Source organism: Octopus bimaculoides, chromosome 12 (genome assembly GCF_046866305.1).
Source record: "Octopus bimaculoides isolate indiv1 chromosome 12, ASM4686630v1, whole genome shotgun sequence".
NCBI classification, from domain to species: Eukaryota; Metazoa; Mollusca; class Cephalopoda; order Octopoda; family Octopodidae; genus Octopus; species Octopus bimaculoides.
The window spans coordinates 49706227-49726226 of NC_142939.1; the positions used below are offsets into that span (position 1 = coordinate 49706227).

Here is a 20000-nt window from a genome sequence, read left to right on the forward strand (position 1 = left end):
TATATATATATATATATATATATATATGTATGTATGTATGTATACACACATAATACATAATATATATATTATATTTCAAGAACAAGATGGCGATCATGCTGGAGAACTGCCTTGAAGTGATACGTGTGGTATCGATTTCTTTTGCCGTGCCGGTAGCTTACGGGCACCTATAATCGCTCATTTTTGCCAGCTGAGTGGACTGGAGCAACGTGAAATTAAGTGTTTTGCTCAAGAATACAACGCGTCGCCCGGTCCAGAAATCGAAACCACAATCTTACGATCATGATGCTGACACTCTAACCACTAAGCCACGCACCTCCACCCTTTTTTCATGGTAGAGTAATACTATCAGAGTGAATGGTCTGATAAGGCACATGAAGGTGCATAAAATTTCCATACAACATGTAAGCTATTTAAACCCTGTAGAAGGTTTGCGTCTTATCTCTTACATATGTTTGATACCACACAGGTCAAATGCGCTGGTCTTAAGAGTCATCTCAGAATACACAGACGTAATACAGATTATTAGGATGATGCCGATATTAATTGATACGGCTATCATCTGCCAAGATGAAGTGATCATATATATACACAACGAATACAGAGACACAGAGAGAAGCATGCGTACGGGCATGAAAAAATACTTATGTAACGATATAAGGACAAAGGTCAACGGAAGGTATGTTCCATAACAAATCTGAAGACAAGTGCGTGTTAATAATATTCTTGGAAAAGGTGAAGCATCTGAAAAGATAAAATGTCTGTTTTCATTCAGACACGAAACGAAACTAACCGTATTTATAAACCCATACCAATACAGACGTACGCAAAATCAACTATATATTACTAGGACGATAGAATGATAGATAGATAGATAGATAGATAGATAGATAGATAGATAGATAGATGGATAGATAGATAGATAGTTAGATAGATAGATAGATAGGTTTCTTTATTAGCCACACAGGGCTCAACACAGAGGGGACAAAATACAAATGTAGAGTTTTTCTTTTCGAGGGGGTCGAAAACAAAGCAGAAAAAAAAAACAAAAGTGGGGACAACGATGAAAAAAAAAAAAAAAAAAAAAAAAAAAAAAAACATCGCAAAACGTTTGGGGTATTTACAAAAAATACGAAAAATACAAAAAATTCCCAATAAATGGGGAGGTTATCCGTGGAAAGAAAAACCTACGAAAAGACCACGGTAACCTCGGTCTTTAGCGTCACAGTTTGTTAAATAAAATTTCTCTGTTTACAAAATTTTAAAACGTTTTATAGAATCATGGTCAAGGTGGCTTCGTCATTTATACGTGCCATTCTTGCTACATGTATCCATCTTTTTTCGAAACATTTGCTAGACAACACTTGCCTCTCTACTCTCACCTTCCTTTTCAAGTGATACTTGAAAAAGTTGATGAGAGATTGACCAGAGAGGAAAGTATTTGTCTCTAATCCTTTCAGACGCGTCCACCAGATGCATTCTTTGGCCATAGCCACAAGTACGATAAATACAGCTCTTCCTTCCCGTTTAAAGGAAGGAGGCGTGACGATATTGACGATAGACTCGGTTGATAAACCAACTCGTCCCACACGCGACAGCAGTCGTTCGACATAAGCCCACAGCTCCGAAATGGTTGGACACTGCACGAGTGCGTGCAGAACGGTTTCATCGCTCTGACCGCATCTCGGGCAGGTCGGCCCCACATTTCGCGAGCCGTGTCTATAGAGCTTATCCCGAACGGGTAGCGCCTCTCGGTAACACTGCCAGGCCAGGGATCTCTGGAAGTTGTCCATAGGTCCCGGCCCGAAAGTCGTCCTGAACAGGCGGGTCAGGTATTCCATCGGAACAGGCGGGTCAGGTATTCCATCGGAACGCTTCCTTTCCACAAAAAGCGGAAGAGGATGCGCTCCATTTCGGTGATGGCGCGATCGGGACAAGGCACGACGGTCAGGCGGTATTCGATGACGGACGCGATGTACGCGTTCGCCACCTCCGCCCGACCTTTTAGGGACAGCTTCCTCTCGGACCATTGCCGGCAGAGAGTGGCCACCCTACTCGTTATCTCGTCCCAGTTCTTCTCCGTTTGCAGGTCCGGACCGAACCAGACTCCGAGCAACTTGACCGGACCGTCCGTCCAGCGTCCCACTACTGAGGCGCTGCCGGACGGTATGGGCTTGCTTCTCCAGGTGCCGAGCAGCAAACCCACCGACTTATCCCGGTTGATTTTCGCTCCCGTCACCGCTTCGTAGTCTTTCAGCGTCTCGCCGACAAGCTCGATGTGCTCGTGGCTAGACGCTATGACGGTGACGTCGTCCGCGTATGCCGACACGCTCGTCCCGCACCCCAGTTCTCGCGGGATGCCCCTCAGCGTCGCCAGCTTCCGCAGTAGTGGCTCGAGAGTCAATACGTACAGGAGCGGCGACAGGGGGCATCCCTGACGAACCGAACGTGCAATGTCGAAGGGTCCCGATAGACGTCCATTGACGCGAACAACCGAACGGATGCCTGTGTACAAGGCAGCCATCCAGCCGCGGAAAACGGGACCGAAGCCGGCCGCTTCGAGGACGGCCTCCAAGTATCGATGGTCTACCCTATCGAAAGCTTTCGATTGATCCAAATTGATCAGGGCCCCACCCATGCCAGGTTCCTTAACTACCCTCTCTATGATGTAGCGCATCAGATGGAGGTTGTCATGGATGCTCCGGCCCGGCACGGCGCACGTCTGCTCCGTGCCGACCAGTTTCTCGATGACAAGCGCCAACCGCTTGGCTAACACCTTGGCCAAAATTTTCATGTCTGCATTGAGCAGAGTGATGGGCCTAAAGTTATCTATGGCGTCCCCCTTGTTTGGATCTTTCTTCAGCAGCGTTACCGCTCCTCGGCTCACAAAACCGGGAATGCTCCCGTTCTGCTGCCAGTTGCAGTACACGACCGCCAAGACTTCTCCAAACAAGTCTGGCATACAGTTGTAAAGCTCGTAGGGCAGACCATCCAAACCCGGAGATTTGTCCGTCGAGCAACCCGCCATCGCGTCCCTCACCTCCTCCGCCGTGATGACCCCTTCGCAGCACTCCGCCTCTCTTGCCGAGAGTCGTGGCAAGCTGTGCAGGTAGGCACTAAAATCCACCCTGCCTTCTCGCTCGCCACTCCTCCCGAACAGTCGGGCAAAATGCCGCTGAAACGCCTCGCACATCTTGCTCGGCTCGAGCAATTCGCGCCCCTGTTCGTCTACCAGAGACCGGATGGTGGCTCTGTTACCCCGCTGCGCCTCCGCCACCCGGGCCTCTCGTGCGGCTCCAACACCTTCATTCCTCAGAGCACGCATCCTTGCCCTGACAGCACACCCTTCGTGTTTAGCATTGAAGTGTTGGTCGAGGGCCAACCTCGCCGCTAAAACGTCGGATGCGATGCCACTTCGCAATGCCTCTTCTAACTTTATCACTAGCTCCCCCTCTTCTCTGTTCCTCTCTACAGCTAGTGCCCTGCTATACCTTATTGCTTCCGCCCTCACTGCTCTCTTGAAGGCAAACCACCATTTGTTGTTGACGATGGCTCCCGTCAAAGCCCTCTTTACTAACGTGCTAATCCGGTCTCTGAAAACCTGTCTCGACGGGAAAGACGCGTTTAGTTTCCAGTAACCGGGACCCTGCCTATGTGCCTTATCTAAGTCTAGCGTACACGTCACAAGTTTGTGATCCGTGTAGCTGACTATGTGGAACTGTGGACATCCTAAACTATCTCTATCTCTTGTCCTACACACTATCCTATCTAGATACGATCTCGACGACCCAATGCGGTTGCTCCAAGTCCACGTTGGCACATTTGGGTGGTCGAGTCGGTACCTGTCAGACAACTGGAAGCGTCTGAGCAGGTCTATGAGGCCTTTGCATCCCCTTCTACTTTTGTCACTCCCCACGTAGTCTAGATGCGTGTCCAAGGTAGCATTCCAATCCCCCACTAAAAGTAAGGGACGAGACGTTCCCAGGAATACTTCTAGACGTCGAAAGAAGTCTGACCGACCTGTTAAAGGAGGCACATAAACTGCCAGCAACCGAAAAGCGCCTCCATCGCTGCCGTCCACATCTAGGACAACCAGTCTACCCTCCGGGTCCGTAAATATCGTCTTTACTTGGAGATCCAGACTCTTGCGAAAAAGAACCGCCGTGCCACTACCGCCCATCCTCGGCAGACAGGGAGAAAAATAAATGTTAAACTGTCCGCCAAACATGGACTTTAGGGCCCGCGGTTCATGGAGTCTGGTCTCACTAATGGCTATGATATCCAAATTGTGTGACTTGATGTCATTTAAGAGGTACCCTTGTTTCCAAGGGGACCCTAAGCCACGCACATTCACACAACCAATCTTCACCATGATTCTATTTATACGTGTGCTTTAAAGCACAAAACAAAAGAACAGAGTGTTACTTGCCGTTAGAAAGTTTTGTTTCCTCCTTGGATTTTTCACCAAGGAGGCTATTGTACAATTTCTTGCACAAATATTTCTGGAATCCCCCTACCGAGTTGGGGTAGAGGGATTTTATTGTGTTGTGTAATGCTGGTGTGACATGAATAATTTTAATGTGTTTTGGCGGTGTTGTACGTGGGTGGTTGTTGGTTTTGATATCGTTATTTGTGATGTTTGTTTTAGAGTTGATGTAATTCATCAACTCTGTGTTTGTACTGTCTATTGCTGTTAGCATTGTTTTTTTTATATTACTATTGGTGTTACTAGTATTTTCGGGAGATGTGAATCTCCCTGCTTTGTTTGTGTTTGCATTTTGTTTTGTTTTCTTCTTACTGCGCTTCCTCTTTCCTTTCGTAGCTATTTTCCACTCCTCCCCACTCTCTTCATCGGATGATGGGAGATCTGAGGAGTCAGAAAGAGGTAACGGCAAATTTTGTGCGTCTGTGTGTGTTTCTGTGAATGTTTGTGTTGCTGTTTTTATTGATGTTGGCTGATTGTTATTTGTGTGTGGTGTATGTGATATGGGGGAGGGAGAGGCAGTCTTGGAATTTTCTTTTTTTTCTTCTGTTTTTGCAGTTTCTGTTGTCTTTTCTGTTGTGGTTATTGCTGATATTTCTGTTGTTGTTTTTTGCGTTGCTGGTGGTGTTGGTAGTAAGGTTTTTCTGTTGGGGGTATTTGGTAGTTGCTTCTGTTGTTGTTGTTGTTGTTGTTGTTGTTGTTGTTGTTGTTGTTGTTGTTGTTGTTGTTGTTTTTGTTTAGCGGCCAGAGGGCAGTCCTTTTTCAGATGTGCTTCGCTGTTGCATAGGTAACAGCGAGGTCGCCTGCCCTCTACCACCACATACAGCTTGTGGTCCTCTGCCAATCTAATGTTTGGAGGAATTTTCTGTGAAGCCTCCTCCGTGATGTGGAGAAGGATTTCCAGATTTTTCCCTCCCCAGTTCTTTTCCTCTCCGACCGTAATCTCCAAAATATTTGCCTCCTCCATTTCCAGGCACACGGCCGATATCAGCCATTGGGTGTCCACCTCCGATGGCACATTTTTTATCATAACTTTGGTCACTCTCTGTCCTAGATAACTCGGTATCATTACCAAGTCATCTGTGCGGAGAGAGAGTGTCGAAAATTGTTTAGCTAAATTTTCATCCAGAAACCTTACTTGCACCGTTCCAAATTTCCTTCCCCAGGTGACATGATTCTGATAAGGCCAAATTTTTCTAAGACAAACTTCAATTTTATCTGTGCTAACATTTTCTACACGTCTGGTTTTTGTGTTTACCAGTTTATAAATGATGCACTTTTTGTTTTTCATTTCTATAATATCTTTTGGGATGTTAATTCTGACATCATCTCCTTCTTTCGTAAGAAGGGATTTTGTGTCTTTTATTTGTTTTTGTGTGAATGTCACTGTTGTTCTTTTTTCCTTTAGAGCATTTGCGAAATTTGTTTTTGTTGTGCTGGCGGACATGTTCTTCTGGATATTTTTGTTTATGTTGGTGTATGTACTGCCTGGTTCAAAGGTGGTGGTAGTGGCAGCAGAGTTTGTTGAACAGGTGATGGTGTCATTGCTGACGGCCGATAACTTTACTTCCTTGTTGTTGCTGTTGTTGTTGTTGTTGTCGTTGTTGCTGTTGTTGTTGTTGTTGTTGTTGTTGTCGTTGGTGGTGGTGATGATGGCGTCAGCAGCAGTGGTGCTTACGTCAGAGACATTTGTGACGGTTTTCACGCATGGTTTTGTAACCTTGGTTACAGTTTTGTTTTTGTTGTTGGTGTTGGTGGTGGTGGTGGTGGTGGTGGTGGTGAGAGGGCTGTTAGTAGCTGTACTCACAGTCTTTGTGACGTTTATAGCAACTGCGTTCGTGTCACTGCATGAGCACGCGCTATTCTGTTCTTTTTTCTCTTCTGGCATCTGAAGCCTCGGGAAATGCTTGTCAAAAGAACAAGACAAGCGTTCCAAAATTATGTTTCTCGACATTTTTCAAATGTCAAGAAGGAAATTTTTGTATTTTGCTAGGGCCGAAACTGCCCCTGGGGGTCAATTCCTGCCCTTGAAAATACACACAAATGAAGCCTAGGTGCTTCGCAACAAAATTATTTAAAAATTCCAACAAAATGTGGACAGTAAAAGGTCAAATAAACGTTTACCTTCGCAGCCGATGTGACAGCACGTCCGTGAGAAGAGATAGATAGATAGATAGGTTTCTTTATTAGCCACACAGGGCTCAACACAGAGGGGACAAAATACAAATGTAGAGTTTTTCTTTTCGAGGGGGTCGAAATCAAAGCAGAAAAAAAAAACAAAAGTGGGGACAACGATGAAAAAAAAAAAAAAAAAAAAAAAAAAAAAAAAAAAAAAACATCGCAAAACGTTTGGGGTATTTACAAAAAATACGAAATAATACAAAAAATTCCCAATAAATGGGGAGGTTATCCGTGGAAAGAAAAACCTACGAAAAGACCACGGTAACCTCGGTCTTTAGCGTCACAGTTTGTTAAATAAAATTTCTCTGTTTACAAAATTTTAAAACGTTTTATAGAATCATGGTCAAGGTGGCTTCGTCATTTATACGTGTCATTCTTGCTACATGTATCCATCTTTTTTCGAAACATTTGCTAGACAACACTTGCCTCTCTACTCTCACCTTCCTTTTCAAGTGATACTTGAAAAAGTTGATGAGAGATTGACCAGAGAGGAAAGTATTTGTCTCTAATCCTTTCAGACGCGTCCACCAGATGCATTCTTTGGCCATAGCCACAAGTACGATAAATACAGCTCTTCCTTCCCGTTTAAAGGAAGGAGGCGTGACGATATTGACGATAGACTCGGTTGATAAACCGACTCGTCCCACACGCGACAGCAGTCGTTCGACATAAGCCCACAGCTCCGAAATGGTTGGACACTGCACGAGTGCGTGCAGAACGGTTTCATCGCTCTGACCGCATCTCGGGCAGGTCGGCCCCACATTTCGCGAGCCGTGTCTATAGAGCTTATCCCGAACGGGTAGCGCCTCTCGGTAACACTGCCAGGCCAGGGATCTCTGGAAGTTGTCCATAGGTCCCGGCCCGAAAGTCGTCCTGAACAGGCGGGTCAGGTATTCCTCGTCGACGCCCAGGTTCGCCCCGAGATCGTCGTCGTACCTGCCCTCCACTAATCCCCTATAGAATGACTTCGTTGTGATGCAGCCGCTCAAGGTCGACCCGGGACGGCAAAGTTGTTGCAGAGCAACGCGACACTCACGGTGCCATTCGCCATTCCTCGGCCTCTTTTTGATCCACGACTGCAGCTCGGTCATGGAGACGAGCTGCGGGAAAGCGCGTCGCACAAACGGCGACCACACCTGCTCACCGTCGTCTACGTAGAGCCGGAGATGTCGCAGTCTCAGCGCATGTCTGCGCATCATCAACCACGGCATGCCCAGCCCTCCTTTCAGCGGGTGTTGGCAACAAACGGATCGCCTCACCATCGGAACGCTTCCTTTCCACAAAAAGCGGAAGAGGATGCGCTCCATTTCGGTGATGGCGCGATCGGGACAAGGCACGACGGTCAGGCGGTATTCGATGACGGACGCGATGTACGCGTTCGCCACCTCCGCCCGACCTTTTAGGGACAGCTTCCTCTCGGACCATTGCCGGCAGAGAGTGGCCACCCTACTCGTTATCTCGTCCCAGTTCTTCTCCGTTTGCAGGTCCGGACCGAACCAGACTCCGAGCAACTTGACCGGACCGTCCGTCCAGCGTCCCACTACTGAGGCGCTGCCGGACGGTATGGGCTTGCTTCTCCAGGTGCCGAGCAGCAAACCCACCGACTTATCCCGGTTGATTTTCGCTCCCGTCACCGCTTCGTAGTCTTTCAGCGTCTCGCCGACAAGCTCGATGTGCTCGTGGCTAGACGCTATGACGGTGACGTCGTCCGCGTATGCCGACACGCTCGTCCCGCACCCCAGTTCTCGCGGGATGCCCCTCAGCGTCGCCAGCTTCCGCAGTAGTGGCTCGAGAGTCAATACGTACAGGAGCGGCGACAGGGGGCATCCCTGACGAACCGAACGTGCAATGTCGAAGGGTCCCGATAGACGTCCATTGACGCGAACAACCGAACGGATGCCTGTGTACAAGGCAGCCATCCAGCCGCGGAAAACGGGACCGAAGCCGGCCGCTTCGAGGACGGCCTCCAAGTATCGATGGTCTACCCTATCGAAAGCTTTCGATTGATCCAAATTGATCAGGGCCCCACCCATGCCAGGTTCCTTAACTACCCTCTCTATGATGTAGCGCATCAGATGGAGGTTGTCATGGATGCTCCGGCCCGGCACGGCGCACGTCTGCTCCGTGCCGACCAGTTTCTCGATGACAAACGCCAACCGCTTGGCTAACACCTTGGCCAAAATTTTCATGTCTGCATTGAGCAGAGTGATGGGCCTAAAGTTATCTATGGCGTCCCCCTTGTTTGGATCTTTCTTCAGCAGCGTTACCGCTCCTCGGCTCACAAAACCGGGAATGCTCCCGTTCTGCTGCCAGTTGCAGTACACGACCGCCAAGACTTCTCCAAACAAGTCTGGCATACAGTTGTAAAGCTCGTAGGGCAGACCATCCAAACCCGGAGATTTGTCCGTCGAGCAACCCGCCATCGCGTCCCTCACCTCCTCCGCCGTGATGACCCCTTCGCAGCACTCCGCCTCTCTTGCCGAGAGTCGTGGCAAGCTGTGCAGGTAGGCACTAAAGTCCACCCTGCCTTCTCGCTCGCCACTCCTCCCGAACAGTCGGGCAAAATGCCGCTGAAACGCCTCGCACATCTTGCTCGGCTCGAGCAATTCGCGCCCCTGTTCGTCTACCAGAGACCGGATGGTGGCTCTGTTACCCCGCTGCGCCTCCGCCACCCGGGCCTCTCGTGCGGCTCCAACACCTTCATTCCTCAGAGCACGCATCCTTGCCCTGACAGCACACCCTTCGTGTTTAGCATTGAAGTGTTGGTCGAGGGCCAACCTCGCCGCTAAAACGTCGGATGCGATGCCACTTCGCAATGCCTCTTCTAACTTTATCACTAGCTCCCCCTCTTCTCTGTTCCTCTCTACAGCTAGTGCCCTGCTATACCTTATTGCTTCCGCCCTCACTGCTCTCTTGAGGGCAAACCACCATTTGTTGTTGACGATGGCTCCCGTCAAAGCCCTCTTTACTAACGTGCTAATCCGGTCTCTGAAAACCTGTCTCGACGGGAAAGACGCGTTTAGTTTCCAGTAACCGGGACCCTGCCTATGTGCCTTATCTAAGTCTAGCGTACACGTCACAAGTTTGTGATCCGTGTAGCTGACTATGTGGAACTGTGGACATCCTAAACTATCTCTATCTCTTGTCCTACACACTATCCTATCTAGATACGATCTCGACGACCCAATGCGGTTGCTCCAAGTCCACGTTGGCACATTTGGGTGGTCGAGTCGGTACCTGTCAGACAACTGGAAGCGTCTGAGCAGGTCTATGAGGCCTTTGCATCCCCTTCTACTTTTGTCACTCCCCACGTAGTCTAGATGCGTGTCCAAGGTAGCATTCCAATCCCCCACTAAAAGTAAGGGACGAGACGTTCCCAGGAATACTTCTAGACGTCGAAAGAAGTCTGACCGACCTGTTAAAGGAGGCACATAAACTGCCAGCAACCGAAAAGCGCCTCCATCGCTGCCGTCCACATCTAGGACAACCAGTCTACCCTCCGGGTCCGTAAATATCGTCTTTACTTGGAGATCCAGACTCTTGCGAAAAAGAACCGCCGTGCCACTACCGCCCATCCTCGTCAGACAGGGAGAAAAATAAATGTTAAACTGTCCGCCAAACATGGACTTTAGGGCCCGCGGTTCATGGAGTCTGGTCTCACTAATGGCTATGATATCCAAATTGTGTGACTTGATGTCATTTAAGAGGTACCCTTGTTTCCAAGGGGACCCTAAGCCACGCACATTCACACAACCAATCTTCACCATGATTCTATTTATACGTGTGCTTTAAAGCACAAAACAAAAGAACAGAGTGTTACTTGCCGTTAGAAAGTTTTGTTTCCTCCTTGGATTTTTCACCAAGGAGGCTATTGTACAATTTCTTGCACAAATATTTCTGGAATCCCCCTACCGAGTTGGGGTAGAGGGATTTTATTGTGTTGTGTAATGCTGGTGTTACATGAATAATTTTAATGTGTTTTGGCGGTGTTGTACGTGGGTGGTTGTTGGTTTTGATATAGTTATTTGTGATGTTTGTTTTAGAGTTGATGTAATTCATCAACTCTGTGTTTGTACTGTCTATTGCTGTTAGCATTGTTTTTTTTATATTACTATTGGTGTTAGTAGTATTTTCGGGAGATGTGAATCTCCCTGCTTTGTTTGTGTTTGCATTTTGTTTTGTTTTCTTCTTACTGCGCTTCCTCTTTCCTTTCGTAGCTATTTTCCACTCCTCCCCACTCTCTTCATCGGATGATGGGAGATCTGAGGAGTCAGAAAGAGGTAACGGCAAATTTTGTGCGTCTGTGTGTGTTTCTGTGAATGTTTGTGTTGCTGTTTTTATTGATGTTGGCTCCTTGTTATTTATGTGTGGTGTATGTGATATGGGGGAGGGAGAGGCAGTCTTGGAATTTTCTTTTTTTTCTTCTGTTTTTGCAGTTTCTGTTGTCTTTTCTGTTGTGGTTATTGCTGATATTTCTGTTGTTGTTTTTTGCGTTGCTGGTGGTGTTGGTAGTAAGGTTTTTCTGTTGGGGGTATTTGGTAGTTGCTTCTGTTGTTGTTGTTGTTGTTGTTGTTGTTGTTGTTTTTGTTTAGCGGCCAGAGGGCAGTCCTTTTTCAGATGTGCTTCGCTGTTGCATAGGTAACAGCGAGGTCGCCTGCCCTCTACCACCACATACAGCTTGTGGTCCTCTGCCAATCTAATGTTTGGAGGAATTTTCTGTGAAGCCTCCTCCGTGATGTGGAGAAGGATTTCCAGATTTTTCCCTCCCCAGTTCTTTTCCTCTCCGACCGTAATCTCCAAAATATTTGCCTCCTCCATTTCCAGGCACACGGCCGATATCAGCCATTGGGTGTCCACCTCCGATGGCACATTTTTTATCATAACTTTGGTCACTCTCTGTCCTAGATAACTCGGTATCATTACCAAGTCATCTGTGCGGAGAGAGAGTGTCGAAAATTGTTTAGCTAAATTTTCATCCAGAAACCTTACTTGCACCGTTCCGAATTTCCTTCCCCAGGTGACATGATTCTGATAAGGCCAAATTTTTCTAAGACAAACTTCAATTTTATCTGTGCTAACATTTTCTACACGTCTGGTTTTTGTGTTTACCAGTTTATAAATGATGCACTTTTTGTTTTTCATTTCTATAATATCTTTTGGGATGTTAATTCTGACATCATCTCCTTCTTTCGTAAGAAGGGATTTTGTGTCTTTTATTTGTTTTTGTGTGAATGTCACTGTTGTTCTTTTTTCCTTTAAAGCATTTGCGAAATTTGTTTTTGTTGTGCTGGCGGACATGTTCTTCTGGATATTTTTGTTTATGTTGGTGTATGTACTGCCTGGTTCAAAGGTGGTGGTAGTGGCAGCAGAGTTTGTTGAACAGGTGATGGTGTCATTGCTGACGGCCGATAACTTTACTTCCTTGTTGTTGCTGTTGTTGTTGTTGTTGTCGTTGTTGCTGTTGTTGTTGTTGTTGTTGTTGTTGTCGTTGGTGGTGGTGATGATGGCGTCAGCAGCAGTGGTGCTTACGTCAGAGACATTTGTGACGGTTTTCACGCATGGTTTTGTAACCTTGGTTACAGTTTTGTTTTTGTTGTTGGTGTTGGTGGTGGTGGTGGTGGTGGTGGTGGTGAGAGGGCTGTTAGTAGCTGTACTCACAGTCTTTGTGACGTTTATAGCAACTGCGTTCGTGTCACTGCATGAGCACGCGCTATTCTGTTCTTTTTTCTCTTCTGGCATCTGAAGCCTCGGGAAATGCTTGTCAAAAGAACAAGACAAGCGTTCCAAAATTATGTTTCTCGACATTTTTCAAATGTCAAGAAGGAATTTTTTGTATTTTGCTAGGGCCGAAACTGCCCCTGGGGGTCAATTCCTGCCCTTGAAAATACACACAAATGAAGCCTAGGTGCTTCGCAACAAAATTATTAAAAAATTCCAACAAAATGTGGACAGTAAAAGGTCAAATAAACGTTTACCTTCGCAGCCGATGTGACAGCACGTCCGTGAGAAGAGATAGATAGATAGATAGATAGATAGATAGATAGATAGATAGATAGATAGATAGATAGATAGATAGATAGATAGATAGATAGATAGATAGATAGACGCACACACAGATACATATAGACATATATTTATATATACATATGTGTGTGTGTGTTGAGAGAGAGTAAGAGAAAGAGAGAGGAGAAAAAGTAAATAGTTTTAAGTATTCAGGAAGTATGCATGCGCAAAATAAGTAGGTATATTTAATCTTCAGTGGAAAGACACTTGTGTGTGTGTGTGTGTGTGTGTGTGTGTGTGTGTGTGTGTGTGTGTGTGTGTGTGTGTGTGTGTGTGTGTGTGTGTGTGTGCAAGTGTAAGTGTATATACACACGCATATATGTATTCACAATCACACACATACACAGACACACACATTATTGATCTTAATCTCTAAACGTCGCTAAAATAACTCCCCAAAACGTTTGTAATAATGCAACGTAGCCTAAATATTTCGTAAAAGAAATTAATTCGATGAAATAGAATAGCAATATACATGTTGCAATGTAAAAATGTAGATGTTGTGGAATCTAGTGTTATGTGCCGAAATATAGTGGTTTGGTATTACATAGGGTTTTAGACCCTTTACGGGTGTACGAATAATGATATTGAGAGTAATTACGTACAAATTTATATTATACACACACAGATATACAGATATATCTTTTACTTGTTCCAGTCATTAGACTGCAGTTATGCTGGGGCACCATCTTAATTAAAAAAGATCCTTTCTGAGTCATATAGACTCACACGACCAATTTCCCGGTTTCTATAGCGCGTATGTATTAATCCCCTGGACAGGACGCTTGCCCGCCGCAGGATTACTCATTTTTGCCAGCTGAGTGAACACACATATACACACATACACATATATAAATGTATATATATATATATATATATATATATATATATATAAACAATATATGAGTATATGCATATATATGTACATGTATGTATATACCTTCATCCACATGTACATATAGATACATTACTAGGTACATGACGTGGCAAAAGAACATGGACAAAATGGTAAACAAGGTACAACAAACAAGCAGGCCACATAGAAACATCTCCTTCATCAGTTGCCACCATTAAAACCCCGACGTTTCGAAGAATTATGGCAGTGCGCATCGTTAAGATGGCTCTTCCCACGAACACAAATTAAATTGTTTTTGTGGAGGGTAGTGGCGGACGGAAAACAAGACAGGAAAACGAAACGGTGAAATAAACAAGCAAAATGTCTGTACAGCCAGACGTGAAGTGTGTATGTAATGAACGCTGTGAGGCACGAACTGGAGGGGCAAAGAAGTACGTGCGAGCTTGAGGAGTCGAAGAACGAAAATGAGCAACGAGAGGTAGAGAGGGAGAGAGATAGTAGTAGTAACAGTGAGAGGCGAAGGACGAGCAGCGAGAGATAGAGAGATAGTAGTGACAGGGAGAGGCGAAGAACAGTAGAGGGAAGAATGGGAGGGGGAGATAGATATAGAGATAGAGAGAGTCGCGTTAAAAAATAGTTTAAACTTACTGTATAAAGGTTAACGCGTGCGTTCTGTCGTGATACAAACAATATATGAGTATATGCATATATATGTACATAAGTTACAGAGAGGACACTTACAGCTACCACATCACACACACACACACACATATATATATATATACATATTTGTAGGGGGTGGGGTGCGTATGTGTTCCCGAAGCTTCTGCCTTTGCTGGTATCGTTACTGTTGCTATTCATTAGGTGGAGATACACCTTCGTCGTATTTGAAAACGAAAGTCGAACAATACTTTTCCTTCTTTTTTATCGAATCTTCCACCACCTTTCTCTCTCTCTCTTACTCTCTGTCCCTTTCTCTCCTTCTCTCTCTGTCCCTTTCTCTCCCCCTCTCTCTCTCTCTCTGTCCCTTTCTCTCCCTCTCTCTCTCTCTCTCTCTCTCTCACTTTCTCTTCTTGTGGCATACCTACAAGCATATAAGCATGGTACATGAAGAGAAGCCAGATGCATAGATAAGTAAATAGATACATTCATAAGGGTTATACATGCATAACTAATTAACATTACGATAATTAGAGATAAACTTCGGGATAATTTCATACAGAATTTCGATATTAATTGAAGATTAATTATAAAGTAGATTATTAGTATAGGTGAGAATGCTAAATGACTACGTTGCTATAGTCTTGGAACATATTTGGGAATATTATTATCTATTCATTTCCATCTCGTAACAAATCATGTCATGGCTAAGAAATGGAGTGTGTGTGTATCTGCAAATTTTGAGCATTCTATAGTTGCAAGAAATTAAAGGTAAAAGTAAAGTTTCTTTCTCGAGTCATGCCGACTCATAAGGGTCCGCTTTTCCGGGTTTCCGTGTTGTATAAATTTCGCACCCGGACGCGACGCCGGTCCGTCGCAGGATCACTCATTTTTGCTAGCTGAGTGGAGAGGAGCGACGTGAAATGAAGTGTTTTGCTCAAGAACACAATGCGGCGCCCGGTCCAGGAATCGAAACCGCTTTTTCCCCCATCAACAGTCATGACTTTGATAGTGCAGCCAATTAAGGGACTCTCATTACCATGACTTGGTTTTATGTTAAAGTGTCCTTCTCCTAGAAGAGTTACCTTCGCCATGGCTAATGAGCCTCATCTGCCCCCACGCGCACACACAGACACGATATATACATATGTACACATTTAAAAAAAAAAGATATAAAATTTAAAAATTTGAAATAACCCATCTTCGGACACAAATGTCCCATCTTCGGTCACTAGATGCCCTTTTTAATTACTGATATGACATAATATGTCACATGTGTTTGTATATTGTTTTTATTGTCCTCTTAGTTGAAAAATAAACAGGTAAATTGACATAATACAATGTCTGCAAGTTGATGAATACCACATATTCCCCTCCATTTTCTTATTGCTATATAAATTAAGGGTAAAATTTCCTTTTACCCGCACCCATTTATCGCACTTGGTAAAAACACTAGTGTAATGATAATTGGGTATCCTTCCGGCAGTATATTGGATAGATATCATCCCTTAGTGGGTTGGATTCACAACCCTTAACTTTCTTGGATTATATATATATATATATATATATATATATATATCCAGAGTTCATAGGGGGCCTATTTTCCATACCAGATTTACCCACGTCGCCCTCTTTTGCCGCATAACAATACACACGCATTTTCACATACATCTTTCTTATATATATATATATATATATATATATATATATATATATATATATATATATATATATATATATATATATATATATATATATATATATATATGTATGTATATATATATATATATATATATATATATATATATATATATATATATATATATATATATATATATATACATATATATATATATATATACATATATATATATATACATATATATATATATATATATATATATATATATATATATATATATATATATATATATATACATATATATATATATATACATATATATATATATATATATATATATATATATATATATATACATATATATATATATATATATATATATATATATATATATATATATATATATATATATATATATATATATATACATATATATATACATATATATATATACATATATATATATATATATATATATATATATATATATATATATATATATATATATATATATATATATATATATATATAACTATTTTAGTCTATGTAATTCTTTTTCTATGCTACTCTTTATGCTATCTGGCGTTATTTATAATATTTTAGGAGTTATTTTAGCTCCTTTTTACAGCTTTACTTCAGTTCGATAATCTATAGATATGCCTGTGTATCTTTTGAAACTGAATATATCAACGTATTTTCCGCGTGTATACTCTGTGATTATTTATTTAGTTTTATACAGTTTTATTTATCTTCATATTTTTATACAAGATGAAATATGTTTCTTCCCCGGTACAATGTTGCTTCTTCACTCACCTATGCTAATGAAAATATACAAATATACACACGTGTGCAACATATTGCAATACGCACATGCATACATACATTCATGCATACATACATACATATATACATTCATACATACGTACGTACGTACATATTTTTGTGCGCTCGTATGTAGGTAGGTGTTTTTCTTCCCACTTACAATACGTACACACACGTATATGATTGTGTCTCTATTTGTATGGATATGAAATAACTAAATATCTGGGTTTTCGTGTTTGAATAAAAACCTAGATATTTTGTCGTTTGTTGTGCTTCGTCTTTTGTCAGAATCTAACAATGAACGAACACCAGCATTGAGATGTGTTCAGAAAAATGCTGTGCGTTGACTTTCGAACCAATTGGTTGTTTGTATGGTTGGATGGATGGATGGATGGATGGATGGATGGATGGATGGATGGATGGATGGATGGATGGATGGATGGATATGTGGCTGTGTGATTCTTTTGTGTGTATGTATATATAAAAGTATGCATGTATTTAGTATGTAAATATATATAGAAATGAATGTATATATATGTGTGTGTGCCATTGTGTGTATAAATGTGTGTGCCTCTCATTGTATATGGGTACATATGTCTGTGTGTGTGTGTGTGCGTATGCATGTATATTATTTGTATAATTATATGACCCTTGATTGGACAGCACTGGTGCTGGGCTTTGTTAACCTTTTCTTGTCTTTGAAACAGCATCATTGATGCGTTGACTGAAGACTTGTTTTATGAGCAACTGGGTTTTCCATTAAAAATACTTTGTCCATGCCTACGCCGAGAAGAGAGAGGCTTTCTTGCTCCTAGTTAAATACATAATCAAAAATGAACAACGGAATTGTTAGAGGATTTTCAATGTCTTAGCTTTTGTGTAACTGGAATTAAACTATCCCTTATTTCTAATACATATTTGGTTGTCTCCCAGTAGGAAGTTCATAGCATATTTTTATCTGAATGGCTAAAAGCTGAAACACTGGTGTATTCAAAAATATATTGGTATTCATATATTTTATCATGGCTTCCCAATAATCTTTCTGCATTTTATCTACAAGAGAATGTGTAAGGCCCCGAAACCGTGTAGATTCTTTCTTGATGACCCCTGAAACCTTCTGGCATCCGGTATGTGGAGTTTTTGACTGCACCTGCACAAGAAAGTTGTATCCAAGTTTGTATTTCGACTGCTAAAAATTGAAACACTAGTGTATTCCAAAATATATTTGCATTCATATATTTTGACATCAAGGCTTCCCAATAATCTCCCTGCATATTATTCACAAAATGAACTGTTTCTAAAAGCAATTTTCGCTGCTTTGTACTACCCTATTTTCCAGCATACAAATCCTAATTTTCCACACCAAAACTGCGGGTCAAAAAAAGTAGAATCGACTCATATACCAAGACCGCTCTGAAGGACCAAAAACTTCATGCGAAATATAGCAGGATTTGAAAGGATCGTGCCATACTTAAATTTCTAATCTTTTATATTTTACTTCTTTCAATCATTAGACTTCAGCCATGCTGTGTGTCTTCGGCATAGCTAGTAAAATTGGCCGTTTTGCAACTAACAGCATACCTGAGAGGACCCCCACAAACAGCAGTGGCCCCAAGAAGTTCTCTGAGACACTCAACTCACTATTTATGTCTCTTTGGAGAGAGCTCCATTGGCTGCTTCTGTTTGGCTTTTGTCTTTTAAGAAGTCATGTAACCACTGTCCCAGTTTTCCTTAGTTACCACCTCGGTCTCAAGAAGGCTCCGGAACTTGACGCATGCGTTCCTTACTGTGTCCCTGGGATGATCTTCGAACACTTCTTTGATCTTGGCCGCCAGTTCGGCCTTGGTGTTGCAGAGCGGTTGGAGTCTTTCTCAACCGCGTCCCACGCAGCAATCCATAGGATTACAATCGGTGGAATTATAAAGCGAGAAAGTGGGGCAGGTAAAGTATCTCCTTACTCTTGGCATAGGCTGTCAAAAGTTGTCCCTTGCGCATCATATGCGAGTGGTAGCGAAGGTCCTCATTCAACGCTAGCTTCATAGTGGTGACACCGGCAACCATCGCTTTCTTGCCAAAGCCCAGATTTCCTTGATTGGTTCTTCCATCACCCTGTCATGTAGTTATTGGAGGAATTTTCCCGTGCGGATGCAAACAGAATGACTGCTGTATCCTTTTCTGTTGGCCACGGCTGCTTAGTCTCCATGTCACGTCTTACAGTTTAACAATGTTCACAGAATATTGAGCAGCAGTCATGTTTGCGCCGACATTTTGACACCCGGCGCGAATCATTATCATACAGGTAACAGTTTTCCAATATTCAGATGGCTTCCAGTCCTCCTTGTCAGCTGACTTTTTCTCAGTTACAAGTTTAATTTTTATGCTCTCCAAATCCGTTAATCGTTCATCAATACACCAAGTTGTTCCTGAAATAGAAAGGCATACATACACACACAAACATATATAGAAAGACAGAAGGAAATAGGGGAACGACAGAGACAGAGATACGGATAGATAGATAGATAGATAGATAGATAGATAGATAGATAGATAGATAGATGGATAGATGGATAGATGGATAGATAGATAGATAGATAGATAGATAGACAGATAGACAGACTAAAAAAGGAGAGATAAACATTCCCCAGATTTAACACGAACATCCTGTTTATGCATGTGTGTGAGTGTGTGTATGTGTGTCTATGTAAAAGGGAGCCATATATATATTGTATATTATATATATATATATGTATATATATATATGTGTGGGGGGCGTGTGTGTGTGTATATATATGTATGTGTGTGTGTGTGTGTGTGTGTGTGTGTGTGTGTGTGTGTGTGTGTGTGTGTGTGTGTATAAGTGTATCTTTTGAAGATTATATCAACTGATTTTGCACTTGTATGCTATATGGATATTTACATAGTATTTTACAGACATACTTATTTTCATATAAGTTAGAACATGTTTCTACCAATTGTACTATTATTAATCACTTGGCTTCTTTGTGCTTATATATAAACTTATACAAACCTATGTGTATATGTATATGTGTTATGTGTGTGTGTGTGTGTGTGTGTGTGTGTGTGTGTGTGTGTGTGTGTGTGTGTGTGTGTGTGTGTGTGTGTGTGTGCGTGTATGTGTGTGTGTAGTGTTGCTGTTGCTATACGTTCAGGAATATATATATATATATTGGAATCTGTTTGTTTACGTATTTGTATAGACAGGTAAACATGGTTAGTTTTGCAGACATTTGGTCGTTTGAGGTGCTTCGTCATTTGCAAGAATGGGGACAGAG

General features: G+C 42.8%; 1 protein-coding gene across 1 annotated transcript in view; it reads right to left on the reverse strand.

The window, feature by feature from the left end:
- LOC149133091 (uncharacterized) overlaps positions 1 to 7999 on the reverse strand; it is a 62017-nt gene extending 54018 nt beyond the window's left edge. Inside the window, exon 1 of the mRNA XM_089361293.1 lies at positions 6608 to 7999. Coding sequence (XP_089217419.1) covers positions 6994 to 7971 — 978 coding nt within the window. The 5' untranslated portion in view covers positions 7972 to 7999 and the 3' untranslated portion in view covers positions 6608 to 6993. The remainder of the gene's footprint in view (positions 1 to 6607) is intronic.
- Positions 8000 to 20000: the final 12001 nt, after the last annotated feature.